The 23,027-nt window shown below is 31.6% G+C and overlaps 1 protein-coding gene across 1 annotated transcript in view; it reads left to right on the top strand.

Annotated features, from left to right (window-relative positions):
• The first annotated feature begins 7,139 nt into the window (after positions 1-7,139).
• LOC134235110 (DNA-binding protein RFX6-like) overlaps positions 7,140-23,027 on the top strand; it is a 31,055-nt gene continuing 15,167 nt past the window's right edge. The window contains exons 1-5 of the mRNA XM_062717222.1: positions 7,140-7,826; positions 12,899-13,073; positions 22,060-22,183; positions 22,664-22,725; positions 22,815-22,892. Of these exons, the coding sequence (XP_062573206.1) occupies positions 7,652-7,826; positions 12,899-13,073; positions 22,060-22,183; positions 22,664-22,725; positions 22,815-22,892 (614 nt within the window). The 5' untranslated portion in view covers positions 7,140-7,651. The remainder of the gene's footprint in view (positions 7,827-12,898; positions 13,074-22,059; positions 22,184-22,663; positions 22,726-22,814; positions 22,893-23,027) is intronic.

The raw sequence follows: 23,027 nt of genomic DNA, 5'->3' as shown, positions 1-23,027 counted from the left end.
TAATAATTATTATCAATATTGCTATCAAAAATAATTCATAATAGATCTTTCTACCTTTCCCTATTGTAAAACTTATCAAGAAAAAATATTTCAACTGGAGACTCGATCGTTCGATCGAGTGATCGATCTTTTGTGATTTATTGTAGTTTACAAATGCATGATATATAATGTTTTCCAGAAAAAAAATTCATTTGTAATTCTTAAGATTAATAAACGTTAAGAAATAGTAATAATCAAACAATAATTTCGTTAATGGACTGTACATGTATATCTTAATGGTTCTCTCCGACTGATAAACTGATAAAGATTTAAGTGTATTATGAGCATTTTCAGAGTTGTAGTATTTTCAAAATTAACAAGAATGACTCTAATTACGAGGGGCTATCAAAAAGTTCGTGGACTAGCGCCATAAAATTAAAACTGCCTTAGTTACATCTATGAATTTTAGAATATGTAGTTATCATCATCTTTTCTATCTACAAAATGAACCACAAATCATAATATTTATTTTTTATATAAATCGTTAAGTACTGTACCCATCTTTGAATGAAATTTGATGCAACTTTCACAGAATCTTTATTACATATTGCCTTTGTGTACCTCCTATTTTACTTTTTGATCGGACACTTATTTTATGTCTCCCAGAGCAAATCATGGACTTTTTCACCAGTTATAACCATATGGGAGGCGGGGGGTATCATTTAGTGAGCTCATCGCTCACAGTACCTCTAGTTTTTTAATAAATAAGTACTGTTTTTGTAAGCAGTGGTATGTCCAGGCGGCGCAACCTCGAACACGACGTTTTTTCGACCTAAATGTACCTAAGAAAAAAACTACATGTATTTTGATATGAACATTTGACTTCCAAAAATCCCGTTAATTTAAGTATGTGTTGGGACACTATTGTTTCATAAAATAGGGAATTTTCATCTCATTCTGGAAGTTCTATGAAATTTTATCGTAAATTTTACATGGAATATCCAAACAAATCTTGCTTTGAAAATGACGTCAAAAGGAGGGGGGGTCCTTTTCAAACATTCTATAAAGTTTTGCCCTTGAAATAGCTGGTATACACCTAGGAAATATTTAAACTGGTTATGGAGAAATAATATGCATCCCGATCACGTTTTTTAATGCCAAAATAGATTTGAAGAAAAAAGGGATGCAGAGTTAATGTCGATTTGTAGTCAAAGTGTGAAAATCAATCTCATCAAATAATGACGTTGATCGTGTGTTTTAGAGCGCTCTATATTGAACTCCAAAAAGCAAAATATACTGACACAATCAAGAAAGGATCTCTCCCATTGTATAAGTCCATTTGCAATAGTGTATGCACTGAAAGCCGCGCTGTTCATGACATTGTAAAGTCATATAAACAAGACGGGTTGAAGTACTCACTCAGCTCTAGGAATCTTATCAAAATAAGTGTACGAGGTAGAAGAAGCGAGCACTGAAAAAAACTAGAGGTACTGTGAGCAATGAGTTCACTAAATGATACCTCCCGCACTAAATGATACCCCCGCCTCCCATATGAATATGTTGGCAGTATCCATGTTTTGCTCTGGAAAATCCAAAATATATGTCAGATCAAAAAGTAAAATAGGAGGTGCACAATGGCAATATGTAATAAAGATTCTGTGAAAGTTTCATTAAATTTCCTTCAGTGGTATGAGAGGAGTTGCGGATAAGAGATGGGTACCCCAAAGCGTAACAGACGGACGGACGGACAGACGTACAGACGGACGGAAATACCGATTACTATATACCCTCCCGCTTTTCAAGCGGGGGGTATAATGACGTTGTGGGACCTCATGAAAGGAAATGGCACCGGGGCCGGGTGATCATATAATGTCGTTTTTATTTTATAATAATTTCGGAAATAATGAATGTATCAAGCGAAATTTTTCATTATTTTTTGTTGTTTTATGTTCCTTATAAATTTTGCATCCTCAGACTAAATAGTACTAATTTTATAGCCTCAGTCCACGAACTTTTTGATAACCCTGGTAATGTCGTTATTCTTTTTCTTTCTTTTCTTTTTTGTTTTTGGCTTTGAATTGATCAAGGTAGATCAACCCAATCCTTGACGAGTTATTTAAGGGTGTGTATACCAAGGTCACTGACGTTCATGTATCTTAATGAAAACGAAAAACTTTTCTGCAAAGTCAACAATTACGCCCAAAAATTGTTTCCTCTTAGCAATAGTATTAAAAAGGACATATCCATTCACTGAATTTTTTTTAAGCAAAACTATATGATAAAAGTAAATAGTTTAGTGAAGTAATAAAACAGGGGTATACTTAATCATTTGATATTATTATTGAATTAATATAACAAAAATTTTGATGTCAGCAACCAGAAGTATAACCATATTTAAAAAGAAAAATATTTTTTTATTTTATCAACCTCTTATTTTGTAAAATTCCGATTCGTCATGAACTTCAGATCTGTTTTTACTGTTCATTTTGACATATCAATAACATTAATTAATGTATTTGTAATTGTACTAGAATTAATGAATTTATAGTTTTTTTTAAAGGAAATGTGAGAGTGCCCTCCCTTTTGACATTATTACAATGATAAAACTCTCCATTTTGTATGCCACTGGTTTTTGTAACCCCACCCCCTACCAATTCCATAAATTAATATTTTTACAACCTTTCAATAACCATTCATTGTCGTCCGTAGTACATATAAAGCAATATTCCCCAGCAATTATAATTATATATTTAGAAAAATATATATACTCAAGTCCCTCGAATCTAAATAAAAGATAAATAAATTAGGCCATCATTCAAAAAAAAAAAAAAATTGTCTTCACCCGTTCGACTGGCTAAAAATGACCCGACTCATTTTTATAACCTCTAGGAAACAACTGTCAGTTTTTCGCATTCTTGAAAATAGATTTTGACAAGTGCGTGATGTTGAAATTTTCTTGTAAAAATATTTTCACCTACCTACCGGTTTATTTTTTTTTTACTCTGAGTCGGGATAAGACAAGCAAACATTATTTTAAAATTGGTCTCCTTGTCATCTTTAGAGGGGGGGGGGGGTATCCAGAGTTTGTGTGCGTGATGAGAAGAAATTGTTACTATATAGTTTTTAAAAAAAAAATCTTAATTCAACGATTGAGTAGTTTTGATAATGAAATTATATCATTTGTCAAGAAGTTAAAACATTGGCGTTTTCCTTCGTCTGAAATTTCCATTTTAAAACTCCGTTATTATTAGGTAAATTATAAGTGCGGTATATATGTAAACATGTACATATAGACTTACCTCTAAAAGAATAATTATACAAACAAATTTTTTTTTAAATCAACAAAAGATTTGAAAGTTACAGATAAGTTTAACATAATATAATTAAAAGAAATAAATTTGAATTGATAATTTTTTTTTATGTTCTAATTAATTGTTACTTTCATTCTTATACTTTGGACAAACATACCAAAAAAAAATTTATACTGATTTTCCTCTTCAACTTCCTGCATATCACACTTTAATTCAAGGAGGGATATATCTCTCCATTTTTTGAATATTTGGTGTGGTGCAGAAAGAGTAAGTAAGTTATTCTTTTCCTCTGATCAAAATTATTAACCTGTACCAATACTGAGATAGTGCTCCCTCAAAAGTCAATTTTCAAGGTAACATAAAAGTTCTTAGTTCAAATCCCAGTATTTTCCGTTCTTTTTTATGCCACACGTAGATAAGAAAATAATGATTTATTTTAAAAATAAACAACACAACAATTTCCCTTATGCCCGGTTTAGCCAGCGTTTCCTTTTTAAAAAGGTTTTATTTTAATCATTTTTTTTTATTTAAAGAATATTTAGATCTATTTATTTGCATTTATTTATTTATTAAATTATTTTCATTATTTTATTTTTACATTTAAAGGTAATAACTTTATATTAATTATAAAAATAATTTGTCTTATACATATGTGCATGCATGTAATGTTATCACGAGTATTTTGCTTCCGTCTAATATACCCCTTGCAGTGTATTGTCCTTTTTCAAATAAAAATGTTTATCAATATTTCATCAATATTTGAAAAGCATAAACAATGGAAAACAATAAACTGCGATAAATGAACAAAAATACCCCAGCTGATAAAAATTTAAAACTCCTCGGGACTGTTTCTGCACGTTTGGTGGTAATTTAACAGATTAAACGTTCGATTCCATTGGGTCGGTATCAGAAAACTGCCTATTTTCTGCTGACCAACTCTCTGCTGTGAGTGGCGTTTTCTTTCGTCAATGCCGCCTCTTTTGTGTTCACTATCAAACTAGCGTTGTTTCTGGTAAAAATCCTCCCATTTCTATCAAGTCGACGGACACAAAGTTTCTCGTTTAACCTTATCTCTGATTTGTAAACCATCTGTATGGTGTCTCATATATACATACTTGTTAGTCTTTTTTACCCAATTCATTACTCTTTCATAACTTCTAATCCAAACTCTCTCTCTCTCTCTCTCTCTCTCTCTCTCTCTCTCTCTCTCTCTCTCTCTCTCTCTCTCTCTCTCTCTCTCTCTCTCTCTCTCATGCCTCTTACCAAAATATTTTAATACACTGGAGACTTTCTCAACTGAACCATACTTCATGGATAACTAATAGAAGATTTTATTATTTGTTTTTAAATAAATTGCTGTTGCGTCTGATTTAGCCTGGTTCTCTGTCTCAACCTTGCCAAGGTTCAAAATCGATGTTGTTTAGACCTGTGCATCGAATAAAACTTGATTCAACGTTTTCCTACATTGGCAATTCAACTCCGTTTGACTTCAATATTGAATCAACGTTACATTTTAAAGTTGAAAAGACAACAATGAGCGCAAGAATGCACTACGAATGAACAATTGATAAACCAGACAAACTTTTGACAAACAAGTTGATATAACAAGGATAATACATTTTTTTACTCTTAGGACAACCATTGTCAACTGATGCATATTGTATCATGTTTTATATAACTGAATACATATACAACTAAAGAAAGGTGAACGCTCGTGCGCAATCACTTTTTTTCCAAATATCACCCTTTGTAAAGGAAGCTCTAAACACGAATAAAAAGTGCTTTTTGGACTTGGAGAAAAACATTTTATATAAAGGTGTGCATATTGGGACTATATAGCTACTTGTCAACATTCGGAACCCGCTATTTTCGCCGGAAAAATGTTCAAAGACAATAGACTATTCGTAAGCAGATAGCACTGATGTTTACTTGTCGAAAAAACATGGGAAAAAAGAATTCATTCATTTATTCTTGGTCTAATGAATAGAACTCTTTAGTGTGAAGTGTTCAGAGCCTCCTTAAGCAGTTTTAGCTGTCTTCAAGCTTTTTGCGCTAGAAAACGTGGTTTCATCATTCAGAAGGTAAAAATATACAGGTACAACACATGTTTATCATTGAGTGAGTTAGCAAGATCCCAGTTCCCCAAGACCATGAATATTTCCCGAGACGAAGCCGAGTGAAACAGACATAGTCGATGAGAAGTGGTATTTTGCTAACTTTCTCAATGTTATACCTTTAACTGTTTTTTTTTATATCGATAAAAACCAAAAAAACTAAAGGGATTACAGAATAAGTAGGAATTCAAAGTTTTTGGAGCGGGGATTAGCTCACTTAACTCACGGGGATTAGTCATAAACATATTAACTGGTATACAGATGCAAAAGTAACACATGGAGAATCACGAATAACGTGAATTAGCTTTCGAAGGAGAGATAAGCTCATATAACTAAGGCATGAGGACTAATCTACATGTACACTAATTTACAGGTAATAATAAAATAATAAAAATAAATGCGTGCTAAAATATACACAGAATTGGCAAATATTGATATTGCATGTATAGAAAATATACCGGTATACATGTATTGCACGTACACCACATTACCGGTAATTGATGAAATTACATGTACACGAGTTACAATTAATTAATTTACTATTTCCCCCTTGAATATTCTAGCAATACAACTCGATTCGGGTTATTATGTACATATATCAATGATGTCTTCATTTTTTTGAAGAAATCAACACGCATCAAGTGACCTTTTTGAACTTTTGCGAGGTCATGTGCATTAAAATGTTTGAAGACATCTCTTAATAGAATTACAAGTACCACCAGGGAAGGGGATATGCAAACATTCACCTTGAAAACTGCAGGTCACATCGAATTTCAATGTCAACATTGACTCTGTAGACCATGTTGACATTTGAGTGTTGATGCATCATTTTCATAGTCTGCTCTTATTAATAATGGACTGAAAAAGAGAAACAGCACTTATCATTGAATTCAAAAGTTAAAACTCAGTACGAGAGAGAGAGAGAGAGAGAGAGAGAGAGAGAGAGAGCACCACAGGAAAAGAAACGGCATCATACTTTTTAAAAATACATAAAATGTATACAATAAATGTTACGAAAAAGGTTGTAATGTACCCGAAGAAATAAATTTTGGATTTCTAAAGCAAATTTGTAGTCATCTTTTAAAATTGAAGCATTAATTTTCTGTCTGTCTTATTTATAATGCCATATTCTGCTATCTTACATTAATACAATACGGATTTCTTGGGTATTCTAATAAATACAATATTCCAAACACATTTCTTTTTGCAACCAGAATCCCATAACTTAGAACTTAACCGTCCTGGAACTAAGTTATCCCACTGTTCATCAGGGCATTTTTCGAGTGAACAGTGTATTTCCAGCATTTAACTTGGTGTCTGGAAGAGTTGTAGCTCTAGTTGCGGGATACCAGTGCAGTAAGCTGTACCGTAAGAAATACCTCGGACATACGAGTCCAGAATGCCATCGACTTCCCCTTGACACAATCCTTAGTTTATTTGTATTTAAATTAAAAGGCCTCTAACAGTCTTCTTAAAGAGTAACAGGAAATTTTCAGTTATGACAGTATATTTGGTTTAATAAGACCCGCATGTCCTATATTTAAGGTAAGGGTTTGGAGACTGTCACTTCATTTAACCCCGTTTTAGAGGGAAATTAGCTCGGACAGAAAGTTTGTTTTCTTTTTCTTATCTTAAATGGGAGGGATAAAGGAGACGATAAGGCCCCGGGTATTACTAAAACTGCTTATCTTTTTTTCTTGGTGTCACGTGGTCTGTACGTCATAATATGATCGATACCTACGGTAAATCTGGTGATTTTTCTTTGATTTATTTGTGTTCTGTGATAATGTAAGCTGAAGCCATTCCACTTTGGGACATTTTCAGTACTCGCTATATGACGGAAAACTGCAACTGAATGTCTTGTTGCGACTGTTACGTTTTGAGAGTGATCCGATTCTAATAATATTCACGTGGAGTTTACCTGTGCAATATTACCTGGCCTTTTTTTATCAGACAAAAACTTAACAGATATTGATAAGCCTTTTTTGTTTTATGCATTTTATGTTTAATCAGGAACATCTGCCGTTATCGGAATTCAGCAGAGAAAATTCGAATGAATGTTTAAATTTTGAAATTTTTATTATTCTTTATTTTACAACTAACACATTCTGAGAGCAATACGTCTTCTGTGATACAGTTGTGGAGAACACTTTGGCACTAACATTGGCGACGGAATGGACCTCTTTAGTGACACATGCAACATGAACATAAATTTCTGATTCCCATGTCTAATTCTGAATTTCCCAAATGTTGATAGACATACATATGGACAGTATGCCAACTTCTGCTAAACGTGTGTGTCGAGAAGGCAGTTTAGAAACTGACAAAGAATCGTCGGTTGATATTTCTCCAGCTCCTACACCCGATTTAGAAGCCGTTCGTCCAAAAACCAGAAAACATCCCAAATCAAGCCTAAAATCAGGTAATAGATTAAATCTTATCCTTGGTCCTACTGCTCATTGTTGTGCATACATGACATGGATCTTTCTTCTGAAGATAATACTTGTTGCTTGAAGTTGTGTATGGTTTTAGTAACGATAAGATACAACATCACATTTAGATAAATAGCCGAACAGCTGATCTTAGAATGAAAGGGTTCTTTGATAAATGCTGTTCAAAAGAAATCCAGCAATTCAATAATGTAGAAAATTGATTTTATATGGGAAAATTTTTAAAAAACGCAATCATGAATTTGGTATCCCTTTTTATTATTTTATATAAAAAAAAATTGCTTACTAACTTACTACATGTATATTGGTGGCATAACATGGAAGTATAGTGGTCTTGTATTTGAAATTGTGAATGAAAATATTTACATTCCGAAATATCCTAAACAGACAGAGATCGGTTTCAGAATGGATTCCCCATTCCAGGGCTGCTTTGGTGGGCCAGACCACTTGTGAACTCACCGACAGACATTTTTTGTACTCTATAACCGTCTCATCATTGGCTTGTTTGGTTTAAATGTTGCGTAAATTACAACCTTTTTGTTTTATTGTGTTCGATGGTGTAAGAGCCACGTTTCACACAATTTGACAATATTTTATTTGAAGTTTTAGCCGGATATGATTTATGAATACATGGAAACCGGACTGTAAAATTGAATTCCAATCTGATCTCGAGACATCTTTATTTTACGTTTACAAAAGATATTGTAAACTAATAAAGATTTGAAGGAGGTTGTAAATCAGATTTCATATGATAAAGTTCTTGTAAATTATAAAAAATGTACCAAATCGCCATGATTTATATCCCCTTTTAAATTGAAATATGTTTGTTTTTTCAAAATATTACCGAAGGCGTATTAAGCGAAGTTTATCCTTAAAAAAGACATAAAACTACTTTTTAAAAACAAATTAAAGAATATAGGAAAAAACCGCAATATTGCTTAAATTGAGACAGGTATTACAAAAGTTTCAAAACAAATAATATTTTTAGTTTTTTTGTCGAAAATTGTAGTTCAAAGAATATTTTGAAAATAAGAATGCTGCTGCTTTAAAACTAAGGGTGTTTGGGGAAGTTTAGAAACAATTATATATTTATTCCGTGTAAATGCGACTAGACGAAAAGTCTTGATCTTAAGAATTTAGCAGTTTATTTTTGTCTTGTCATGTTTGTATAGTACTTCTTTGTAAATATTAGACTGCAATCATTTAATGTGAAAGCAAACTTAAAAAGCAGAGCGGTTGCGGACTGCCAGATCATTTTGTGGCTATACCGTATATAGAATGAAGAATAAAGCCATCCATCATATCAAGTGTTTTCAAGTGAAAAAGAAAATAATAATTCACTCCACAAGCATAATTGATTTCAGGGGTCGCCTGAGTTTAAGCTCTGTGGTGTATGTTATACTATTAAAAACAAGGTCATTTTATATTATTACATAACTTATGTAAAATCACTGTATACTTGAATAAAGATTGAAAACTGGGACCTAGAAATTCTCTTCATTTTCAGTCTTTCTAATTGGAAAATGAAACTCGTATCAATGCGGTGTATTTCAAAAACGGAGTGATTTTTGAAATTTTTTTACTTTGTCTTTTTTCCAGAACTGTAGAAAATTTATGAAATATCAATTTTTTTTTAAAGAAAAAAAAAGTATGATTAAATAGAATTATCAGTAAAAAGGGTTGGTCCATCTGCGTCTGGATTAGAGGCCACGGTTTTACTAATCGCCGACAAAACACAGCTGTGACATTATTCAAATGCTAATGATTGACACGAAGTTTCTTCGCAAAAAATCATTAAAAATGATCCTTTTCCCATGTTTTTGAGAAACTTTACTATGTTTTACTTCTTTTTGTATTACGCCGAGACAAACTTACCAAAACAGTAGTACAGAGTTTGAGAAAGTCCTGAGCATGAATGAAAATATTAGGATTTGGGTCTGTTTCAATTTACGTAACATTCAAATGTTTTATTTTCAATGGTTTTATTTTGAGAAAAATTGGCACAATATCCCTTAAGTAATGGAGTTGTGTTATGAATTTTGATAATCAAGAGTTTCAATTTCCGTCCATGTTTACAGTTCTGAAAAAGCAGTCAATATGAGAAATGAAAAACTCAAGTGCGAACGGAATTAAGGAGAGGGTAAAAAGGGATTCTATTTGTTTATTAAAACTTATTAGTTTTATTTTGGTAAAAGTATTTACCATTTTATTTTACAATATTGCTGAACAAAAAATAAGAGAATTTACGTCTTAAAAATTCCTGTTTGATAAATGTGTTGAAATTTGTACAGAATATTATGCCTGTTAGGGCCCCTTTTAGAATAAAAATTTCTTTTCAATTTCAGGTATCATTTTAGGAGTTCCCATGCCCTTTTTACTAATTTATGACCTTCCAGAAAAAAACTGCTAAAATAAATACATTAGATCACTCACTTATTTTTTTAAATAATCGATGTGTGTTCTATGAATTTGTGATAAATATTTTATCATCGTTAAAACTGTATCATACCAAGTGAAAGGATCCAAGTGTACAATGCATGCAAGCATATTTAACATAAACAGAAAAAAAACGTTTATAATATATAAGCCCTTCTTTATTATATTTCTTGTGTATTTCTTTTATTATGTGCAATAATCCCCGGTCCCCCGCTGTGGCACATTTATTACTAAAACAACACGTGTCACTGATACGCCCTGTATAATACCAGAACTATTATATAATGGCGGGATGGTTTATTAATCGTTTGTTAAATCGCAGATTATAGATTTTTATCTTTTAATTGTAATCAGACAACAATGACAACTTTAGTGGTCATCTGCATAAAAAGTATAGAATGGTTCCATTGTGGTCCGGATTAAATGTGCCCATGTAAACAACATCTTCATCATAAACAATTGAATTTGTTCATCGAAATTGGTTAAAAATAATTTCTTACGATATTGAAGTTAAGTCGTTGATATATTTTTTCGTTTCATTTTGAATTACATAATTTTATTTCATTTTGAAAGTTTCATTTCAAACTTTGCAATGTGTTACTATAACACAACTGCGCCAATACTCTATTAATATATTCTTTCTAGTTGCCATAACATACAGATTTTGGAGGGAGACTACACTCTTCAGCCATAATTAAATTTTAGAAATATAAGGTTGGGTTTTAACCCCTACGCTCCCGATCAATATGCACATACCAAACCGGCAGAAAGGCTACAGAGATCGCTTTTGATAACGATTTTTAATTTAAGCCAGATTTCAGCAGTTTTTATCAAGTGTCAAATCCCAGAGTGGCCGCCATCGACAATTGATAAGAACGAACAATTCTCTATTTAACTTGAACTTTCTATTCAGGAATGGGAGCTTTAATTGTTAACCTTTCTCAGTCCTATTAAACATATTTCCTTCTGTTCTTATTGGAATTGGTCATTGATGGTCAGTTGATGGTTGTGCTCCAACTTAAAAAAAGAACATCAATGTAAATTTTGAGTATTCCATTAATCAAGGAAGGGGTTTTCCTTTAAATTATACTAATATAGTTATCGTTAAAAATATAATTCGCAGTTTGCCGTGCTAAAATTACGGGTGCATTGACATCCTTCCAACATAAGTCCAAATAATCCATGCAGGGTTTACATGAACGTATATGTCAGTGTCCCGTCCTGTCGAAAAATCTCAGCCAACACAATTGTGCAAACTGGATTAAAAGATAGAAGAGGTATTATAGGGTCTCACCGAAGAACCCACAAAAGCTCTTAGGGACTTTATCTCCGGACAAACACCAGCTAACGGACACGGCTGTTTGTCTGGGGCTTTAGATCCATTGCGATAGTGAAAGACCCGGGAATGAACATGGATTTAGATTGTGTCACCATGCATCTCACTATATAAGGATATAGAAGCATTGTTTTTGTTTTTAATATTTTTTCCTGTTTTGTTTTCGTCAGTGTAGGTTGGTACTCGTGTGTCAACAACTTTTCTTACTTTAGTTCGGGGAAGTTTTTATTAAAGTTTCTGTTAAAATTCCTTTGTCCGCTTTAAAAATAAATTAATTAATTTTTAAAATGGACATGAATTTAATTCATATTGATATTTGATATTTTATGAAATATAAGAGAGAGGAACGGAAAAAGGGATAGGTATCATATTGACAGAAAAAGATGACTTTTGACAAATAAAATTGGAATTTTGAATTAGTTTGAAGGTTCTTATCATTTAAACGTCAAAACTCTCATCTCCACTTGTATCTAGAAAGAGAACAAGAGCTGTTTGAGACAGAGAATATCAAAACACAACAATCAATACTTTTTTGAATTTAAAATACATGTATATGTTAAAAATAAGATGCTGATTATAAAACCCAAAAGTCACGAACCCTTTGAATCGTGTTACATGTATATCATGACATACTTTTGTCAAAATTAATTTTGCGCCAAAATGTCAAGATCCTTTACTACAATGTATATATTGGTTACATCGTAGACACGAAAGATCGCGGAGAATTACCGACGAGTGCGGGACCCTCATTTCATAAAAGTTATAAAATACGTTTTAAATGTTAATGGAAATGATCGAAATGTTATCCAAACTGGACATAACTTTAGTTATTTCCTTTGGCCAAATTCTCTAATTATCCCAGTAACAAACTAAGCAACCAGTCTGTCCACTACCGGTCACTTTTAGTTGATATCAAAACCGGACAGGTTTGGGATATCTCTGTTCGGTTTTCTAAACATTTATATGGAAACTGCATATTGGGCGTTTTTTCGCACATAGATCTTGGCATTTCTTTTCTTTTTGTAACATATATCTAACAGATTTACAATAGAAAGTAGTATATTTGGCATACATATTTGTCAAATAATGTGGTATTTGTGTTGAAGTGAATGAAATTTGTATGTGCAGAATTCTGGCATTATAAAAATTATCGTTCACCAGGCAAAACACAAGTTGATTATTTTAATGTCTATTTTGTAATTTTCTTTTTCATTTAATAGTATCTCTTTTTATTTGGGGCTAGGTTTTAATACATTTCTCTTAATTTTTCAGAACCGGATACAGACGACAGTCCCGTTTTTACTGATGACGAAAGCGTCGTAGGCGATGACGACAAGACAGGAAACCAAGAGGCTTCTTCGGAAGGTCTCGGCAGTCAACCACAGAAGAAGACTGTTGCACAAATCATGAGGGACAAAAAGAAGCAGACTGGTATGACCCTTCAATGGTAAGTAAAATCCCGAGAAACCAAGGCATAGTTTACGGATATTTCACACAAACTGCTTTAATCCCTTCAGACACACGAATCTATGACATACAAACCAAACAAAAGCAGTTTTTGATTTTTTTCTGAGCAAAATTATTTTTGAAGCACTTTTTAAAAAAACGAAACAACGATTTTAACAGTTGTTCATTGATTTGAGTTTAGATAAATATGTTTGTACAAAATGTGTTACATTTTATAATATACCTTAAGCCGCTAAGTGACACGTGTTTTTATTTTTGATTCATAAAATCCATCAGTCGTATTGATAACTAGTGCCCACGATTTGATAAGGACCTCTCTTATTTCAAAATTTTACACAATCGGATATTATTCGTGTTGTAAGGAGCATTTGTTTCAGACATGCACGAACCCTACCCTCCGTAGTCACTGCGCACTGCACGAGTCTCTATTCGTGTTTAGACTGTTAGCCCTATTGTTGAGCTTTATCTTAGTGTATAAACCATCTTTCCATTTATTTTCAATCCTTGCAAAACACAATAAAAATGGACTTCCCTCTGTCATAAAGAAATTTTTACTAATAATTTGAAAAAAAAACCTTCGGAGGGGTCCATAGTATCGGCTTTGCGGGATTATAATGTAAAAACGAGGTATTGAAAAATACTGATATTTGAATTTATGAACTTATAACTAGAAACGGTTTGTCAGAATTACTGAATAATCAATCATTGAATTAAACTCATATGTCTAGGTCAAGAAGTATCCTTGTTTACATTTGAACTGCCTTAATGATATGAACAGATTACAAAAACGAATAAATAACTTAAAAGAGGAAATAATTTTTATGATGTATGAAATAAAAGATTTGTTTAAAGTTAACAAATAATTCAAGGGGGAAATACACTTTAGCAAAGGGAGTAAACAAGCAAATCAGAACAATAATAAACCCGTTAGCAAACGCGTTTGTTTTCCGCTTTTATCATTCACTGTCACAATCGAAAATAAAAATGTTCATCGATTAAAAATGTGGGTTATGAAATATTAAAATCTACGCCTTCATCTATATTTTAAAGTCGCCGATCAGAAACAGATAAACCAAGCTGTTTATTTTTGCCAAAATATGCTCCAGAAATCATTCCCAAAGTGTCCTCTTCACGTCAAAGTTTTCAAAGCAGTTCGTTCTTAAGGGTAGTCAACAGGTATTGATAAACAGATAAGACCAATTGACGATATATTTCAATATCTCTCACATACTGCACTTCTATCGTCAGCTTAACAGTCAGAGGCGCGAGCTTAACCAAATGTTTCGAACACCCCAACCAATATCAATGCTGCAGGCACATTTTCGAACGTGTTTCCTACTGTGTGCTATATATGTGAAATTTTGCTCACGTCCAAAACTTTTATTTGGACTCGCGGCATGATACTTCTACTCTTGGCATCGATGTGCAATTTATCAAAACTGATAGGTTAGAGGTTTGTATAGATTTGGTGTCGCACACTTGAAGATATCCTTCCTGTGCCTTTGCGCCTGGTTTTGAGTGAACTAATCGATGCACTAGAAACTGCATGCTTCTTTTACAAGTTTTAACTCGACTCTACAAAGAACACCTGAATACACTTTACTTAATGTGTACTGTGATACTATATAAAAGTACTTTATCATAACAATATTTGCACCCCCTGATTTTGCTTGAAGAGCATTAGTTATTGTGCATAGTGCACGATCGTCTAAAACAAACACACTTCTCTGTAAATTTCGTCTATTACATTGCTTCTATGTATATTATGAAAATACCTATATTTCTCTTAAAAAGTGCTTATTTACACATTGTATATATATAATGCATGGAATTATGCAGACTTACTCATGATTATGAATATTATAAGAAGCTTTATGTGTATCTATAACTTTCACTACTTTTCGTAGGAAAAAGATGTTTTATCTATTGCAATCTTTTTTGTTTCCTCAAAATGAGGCAGTCTGCAATATGTATAAGATAAAATATGATATCAAAGCAGTAAATCAAAATATTTTAAATACAATGTATACATATTCAATCTTTGATAACAGGAGTTCTGCGTACATGTCTAGAGTTGGGTACGAAAATCCCCACGCCTTATAACATTTTAAGGTCATGCAGTTTTAAAGAGAACAGTTACATGAGTTTTTAAAAATCAAATTAACACTACTAGTGATTAGATGTTAAAGAAAGGTGACTTGTGAGCATCAAACAGCAAAACTATTTTAATGCAAATTTGAATAAGCCCACATTTCCGTGTAAATGCCCACAAGTCGATTTATAAATCCTACGAAGTTTATGGAGGTTTTAGGGGAAAAAACAGGCCTCACTAAATTTTGTCTTATAACATTATACTATAACATGAACACATTGATCTTACCGATTTTTAAATTTGTAAATGCGAGGAATGATATTTAGTGGTATATAGAAAGATTACACCCAGCTTACTTCTTTACTTATTTTCATCAATTCAACACAAAAAGGCAAAGATTCCAATCTTTACAAGTGTCCTTTTGCACTTATCATATCAGGGTCTATGGTAAATGATTTTTTTTTTAATTTTCAGAACGCGGTATTTTGTAATTGAGGGGACCGAGTACTTATGCTTTGTTTCGAAATTGATTTGGAAAACACTTAAAAATACATGAAATCATGATTTTTGGTTTAAATAAATAAGTAATTTTTTTTTTTTTTTGTGTTCTTGAGAATTTTTTTTCATTCTTCTTTTCCGGATAGAATAAAACATTTTTGACAAAAACTGACTCATGCTTGAACAATGTACCTTACCAAATATTCATATATGGACGTGACAAGACTTATCGGTAAATTTATGGCGGAATATCGTTCTAGCGGCGTGGCACCAAGTTTGGTTAGAATGAACAGAGGACCGATGATAACACACAAGGATAAAGTCTCCCTATTCTTTCCTGCTTTCTTTTAATCCAGCCTTATCTCCCCGATGAAAAGCCAGTATGCTTTTCTACTCGAGCTCAATGGCCCACTCTTTAGTGTCTCCCGGGCAAGACCAATCAGTGTCATTGAAATGCTTACTTCCGTTTCACGTATCTTTCATTACTTACACTCTATCTCGGAGTCTGACACCATGGTCAAGTTGAGTTGATTTCATGGAGCTCTGTTTAGATGAAATATTATAACTTTCACAAGAACATTTTTATGATTGACTCCAACAGACCCGATTTATAAACAAAGTATTAATGACATACATGGCTCTGGAAGTATACATAATTATAGTATGTGCTTAATGCCACATAAACTGGATAATATATACTACATTAACTTTCAGTGCACAAGATCAATTGTTATAAAGCTGGAACGTCTAACAAAAAATTAAATATTTTTCAAATTATTTTAAATTTTTTGAAAAAAAAAACTTCACCATTTTTATCATGGCCACTTATTTGCATACGTTCCTTATTTATTTAGTTTTTATCTTTATAAAATGTTTTTTTTTCTTTTTATCAGAAAATTGGGTTAAACATTTGAAAATTCTTCTTTTTTTTTTAAATTTCTAAAGTTTAGACCAGAAGTGTTTAAGATGATATATAAGAGCCTTAGACATGTTGTAAAAGTCTTAAATGCATTTTTTTTGAAAGTTTACGTGTAGAGATAATCATGTTATATGCTGCCCACGGTGATGGAAATAATATATTAAAAAAAAACAACAAATTATGTATGCAGCATTTATTCATTGTATATGTACGAGTATATATGTTCAGCATACAAAAGTCCTCTTGAAGATTCTTTAATGCATCTGAATTATTTAGGTCCTTTCTCCAAAACTTAATATTTTTGAATGCTTTTTTTAAGTTGCCTATTGTTGGGATGAGATTTATTTTCTAAACGCTGTTTTACTTAAACAAGATTCAAATAAAGCCCAAAAAAAAATTGTGTGACAAGGATCATTTATTTTTTTTATTTATTTTTACAAAAAGGGAAGGTGTGTCACAATTGTACTATTTTTAATTGTTTTCAGTGAAATGTCAGTGAACTGAAAAACGCAGATAAGCATGCATGCATTTTATAAAAGTGTGTAAAATAAAGATATTTTATTTTAAATACAACTTTTTAAGATACTCAAGAAGGTATAAACTTTTCAAAAATAAAGATTCTTGGTCATTCAGATACTTGACATTGTGACGTAAAATAGCAAATTTGGCAATCTCTTAAGCGCAACACTGATGATGCCTATTCTAAAAAGTTCAAAATGGCGTGTTAATCTCTCAGCCACTTAAGCTATCTTTGTAAGACCTCGCGGATTATCATTTGTCCTTAAGTCTTAGCGACTTTCACCGTTACATTTTCTCTCCTTTTTGGACAACCTTTGAAGGAAAGAAGAGAAGATGTTATTTTAAAATACCGGTGTTGTCGTGTATCCTAAGTGTGCTCTAGATAACAGCGGGGCTACTTGCATTTGTGCGTGCAATGAAGATGAGGATCTCGGATAAAACATTTACAGAACTAATTAGCCAGAATTGTAATTATTTTGTTATCCTTATCTCGTTATATTGTTTATGAAACATTATAGATTAAATATTTACGGTGGTAAAAAAAATGATTACTGAAGCATTCAACTTAATTCAAATCCAAATCCATGTTTACTGCTACGTATAGCGTATGTTTTTAATTAAAAAAAAATCTTATGTTAATCATGATAATCATGTATGTATATGTATCTATATTTTATTAAATATAATTTTTAAATCAAAATAAATTGGCATAAAAACAAAGCTTCTTCTTGGTTTATTTGTAAAAGCGGAAATTAATAATGTGTGGTTGATTTTCGAGGCTTTATAAAGGCATAAAAATGGATGTATGAAATGCATGGAGGGCACCACCCGCTGTGTAATTTCATTGCGAATGGATTACTTAATTTACTGACTCAATATATGCAATAACAGTATGATGTTATAGACCGCCAGTTTGACATGAGAGTAAAACGAGAAGATCTAGGCAAATAACGCGCTTTTTAATGATTGTGCAAAATGCAAACTTCCAGAGGGAAAGAGGGGATATTACGAAACATATCAACAGCAAATTTGACGGAACTAGAATTATCTGGAATTACTCCAAAGTTTAAAGAACTTCTTTGAATCAATAATTTGTAAAATGATTTTTTGAATGAAGCATGTTAGCAGTACCATGTAGAGCTTTGTCCTCTAATAAACATGCAAACATAAAAAGATGTATATAGACCACACAGTACGTGTAGACACAAACCATAAATACACAATGAAAGCAAAGAAAAAAGTCAAATATTTCTAATATCAATTATTATTGATAAGAGTTAGAATATAAGTAAAGGACATTGATATTGCAAACGTTATTTTATCCAAGTGATAGTTTATTTCAGTAGATATATCACCTATTAGTTGTATCTTAAGAAGTACATGTATTTTATTCTTTGGTTGTTTTTTTTTATCTATTACATGCATTTAATTTTTTTTAATGAATTAATTTAAAATATCAAAAGGAATATAGAGTATTATCATTTTTTAAGATGTATAAATCTTCCGATTAAATCATATACACTAGTACATATAGAAAGGAAATTATTGACACTTATTAAAATCAGAGTGAAAAATTAAATTTAATGGCAACAACGAAAGAAAATGTACATTTATTTTCTATTCTTCAATCTTTCTGTTTTCTAAAAGCTCTCTCTCTCTCTCTCTCAAAGTAGTAATAATGAATTAATGAATAGAAAAATATTTTCAAAAAAGAATTTTGGAAAGGAGACCAAAGCTGACACAAAAGTGCAGTGGATAGTATATAGAAACTTTATTGGTTGATTCGTATGAAATCAATTGCAATACGTGGTAATTTTTTTTTATTTCAATTAAAATGTCATTTGCACACTTTTCAAGAACGTATTTTAATTATGTAATAGTGCCTAGATTAAACATATTATTTGGAAAGTGTTCATTAAAGAAACATTTGACGCAAATTTCAAATATTTAAACACTAACTGTAGAGTGTTTAAAAAGAAACAGATATGTCAATATTGACTGTAAATTAATTACTGGGTTTTTATTTGTAACAGAAATGTGATAAGTCAAGAATACACAAAAATTTCGAGACAGAAAAAGAAAACAAAAATCTGCTAGGGAGACTTACGTGCTTAAACGTGTATTACAATGTGTCTTCTTCATCCGTATATGCACGTGCCTCCTAAATATGTAATAAATATTCTGTAAAGGCGCCCTTTGTTATATTTATGAAAATGAACTTGTAAAAAGATGACGAAAAAAAAAAATACAAAAAACATAACACATCGTTTAAGAATTTAGCACAAGCTTTTATACATTGTGTATTAAACAATGATCAGTTGATCTGAGTAGAAAAAATATACATGTATAACGTATTAGAAGTTAAAAAACATTAAATTTTCTTCAAATGCATGGATATTAAAAAATATATCTAAAAATCAATTTTCGATTAAGAAATTCGTAGTTGATGCTTTTATAAGCATTTTCTGAAAATGTATTTGAGATAATTTTTCTTTCTGATCACATAATTGTTCATGCCCCCCGTGGGCCCTTGATTGGTGAATAAACATAATAATATTGCTCTCATGATTAAGAATAACGATGGACAAAGAGGTAGCGTAGGGATTATAATGTACACATACTTTCAGAATTTAGAGGTACATGTATTATTTTGAGCATGTAAAATTGTTTCATGGCTGATTTTAAGAACCTTGGAATCGAACTTCCTTACAATCAATAAGTGATGGTGAATCTGATACAACTTTTAGTCTTTATAATAGACATAAGAAATAGTTTTGAAATTTATCCGTTACCCTCGCAGTACACCCATATATAGTCATTCAAAGTGGAGAAAGTTCAGTCACACACAAGTAGAATCAAACCGGGTTCAATTTATTACTGGGGTGTATATTAATATGTCATCCCTTACTGTAGGGATCGTCTATTTAACTTTCTAACTGAGCACCATTAATCCAGAGAAAGTGTCACCCTTAATGTTTCAGTCGTCACAACATTTGGCGCGCTCCACGTGTCGTCTGCGAATCTCTGGAATGACAGGCAGTGGTCGTCTGCGCAGTGCCGGAATGGCGGTCGGGGTTTCTATGTGTTTACAGGGGACGAGGTGTGAAGTGCTCTACTACCATTGCCGTCGTCTTTCCGGAGAATGCTTCCTTTCTTTAAATTATTTTTCCTTGGCTTTTTATTTTATTTTTTATCAAACTAAAAGCCGAGGATGGAGTCTTCTTGAAGATTAATTTTAGAATCTTGTTTTATTTGATGTTGAAGATAACTTAGAGTGGGTGCGTCTCTTAGTATGAACTTTTTACTTTTAATCTCTCTGTTGTATGATCTAATATATGCCCCTTCTTTTCAATCCCTTTATTTCCTCTCTCAAACAACATCTACATTTTTGTCTAACGTCACTTTACCACCCCCAGAGCTCGTGCTTAAGAGACCAAACCGGCAATAATTCTTCTTTAATCCTCTATCTTTCTTTATAGATACTAACTTTTAACGAACATTCTAACTTAAGGCCACCATCTCTATTCCTGGGTTGTTTACCGACATTGTAATACTATTGACAATATTTGGAAACTATTTGCTGAAAGTCTGTAGAGATTTCAAACTTCTAATAAATACATATAGCTACATAGATATGTTTTCAAACAAAATGAAATGATTGAAGTTATAATCGGGAGTTGATTTAGGATAGGTTGAGTTATTTTCATTCTAACTTCGTTGTTTATTTTGTTTTTGACATCCACTTACTTATTTGAGGATTGGTATTTAACTAGGCTTAAGTCATTAATTTATTCTAGCTATAACCCGGTAATGACAGTCTCTTCCTTCCACGAAAACGAAATTAAATCTCCGTGAAAATTCGTGATTTCATCGACTTCCATTTGTTAAATATTTGTTAAATTCTCTTTTTAAAATAAGGAAAGTTTTCACATGTCTTTGACTACTACTTGACAAGAATACATATGTGTATATACCAATTGCTATTCTTACTGTCAATAAGTAAATGAATATATGCAGTTAATGATGATCGATTATTATACAATGTGGTCTGTAATTATATTTATTTATTTATTTATTTTTTTTTTATTTATTTATTTATTCATTTATTTATTTATTTATTCACCAATCAAGGGCCCTCAGAGTGCATATAAAATTAAAAAAACAAACAATATAATCATGATTAAGATTGTATGCATTACCTTTGCTGCTTCCAAAATCACTTTTTCACAAGTGACTTCTATTTGTTATATAAACTTCTCAAACAATCTTTAGGTGCTCATGGTAAATTCAAAAATCGGTGGTTCCATCGCCAAAGATTATAATTTAGCTGATACTTTCTTATGTAAAGTTATTGCACGTGCTTATGAGTTGAGAGATAGTAATAACTTTAATACATATCAGTAGGAAAAAGGTAAAAAAAAAAAAAAAAAATATCATTATTGTGAAAAACGTAAAAATTGTGAAATGGCGGTACTCCAATGAAGGAGAGGTAGAATGGTCAAACGCTGGTGCATATGGATTAAAAAATTCACATTCAAAAGGTCATTAAAAATCGACATTGTTTTTTAAAACATACATTTTTCAATGTTTCTCATCTTAACTTTAAAGCAAATCATTAATGTTCGATAATTGTGAAAAAGTTCAGGAAGAAAGCAGCTCTCACAAAAAAAGCGATTTATGTCGTAAAATTGCAAAATTTATAAATTTGAACTAATGATTGTTTGAAACCTCTCTTCATGTATAATCGTGTTATGGATAAAGCTAGGAAATAAAAAAAGACATTTCACATACATTAGATTATAAAATATTTAACCTATGAATTAATAATAAAATTTTTAAACATGTATTTGAATTTTTTTCTCATATATTTTTCGCGTTTTGTTTTGTTTTTTTTTTCTTTTAGAAACCCCCATGAAAACAATATTTTCTTGTTTCCAGGCTTGAAGAAAACTACTGTATTTGTGAAGGGGTATGTTTACCAAGATGCATTCTGTATGCACATTACCTTGACTTCTGCCGCCAAAAATCACTCGAACCGGCATGTGCAGCAACTTTTGGAAAGGTATTACGGCTTTGGGGTTAAGACGACATTTTAAAGAATTTACATTTGTTGAATTGGGAAAAGAAAATCAAGATGAAAATAATTTGAAAAATATGTTTAAAAATAATGGCACTAAAAATATAATTTGTAAAATTACCCATTCATTTTCACTGTTTAAACAAATAAAACTTATTAAAATTGAGGTTTTTATATTATTCATTTTTATCATTTCAATGAAAATGTGACTTTGGTAACATTTCTACGATTTTCAAATAAGATTTAAAGTGTCATTCTTAGGGGTGTGTTTAGAATAAGTAATTTTTTTTTTTTTGGTAAAACTTTTTTTTTTAATCTGATCAATCAAATTCTAAATATTTCAAGCTTTCAATTTAACTCAGTTTATATTAAGATCTATTGATTAAACAGATTATACTGGTAATGAGTAGGCTCAATAGTAAAACTCTTCGGCATATTACGTTATATATATCTTTCTGAAAATAGACCATCCGTCAGAAATTCCCACACCTCACAACAAGACGTCTTGGAACTCGAGGACATTCCAAGTAAGTGAACTGTTTTTTTACAAAACGATTTCACATTTTTTCTTAGTATTATATCCACGTAGATTTTATAACAAAATTGATATTTTCAGGTATCATTACTATGGCATTGGTATTAGGGAAACCAGTCAGTATTATCATTCTGTGTACACAGGAAAGGGTCTAACAAGGTAGGATTAAATTAACATCGGTAACATTCTCTTTATGTGCATTGTCAAATACTCTAATTATCTAAATAAAAAATGCTTTTAAAAAGTAGGGGTGTAGACTAAAAGATAACGACACTCGTATTTTTCTTTTTTCAC

The sequence above is a fragment of the Saccostrea cucullata genome, unplaced genomic scaffold, assembly GCF_032062105.1.
Source record: "Saccostrea cucullata isolate Sc308-1 unplaced genomic scaffold, CSIRO_AGI_Scuc_v1 ctg1201, whole genome shotgun sequence".
Classification (NCBI taxonomy): Eukaryota; Metazoa; Mollusca; class Bivalvia; order Ostreida; family Ostreidae; genus Saccostrea; species Saccostrea cuccullata.
This window is presented reverse-complemented; position numbering and strand designations above follow the sequence as displayed.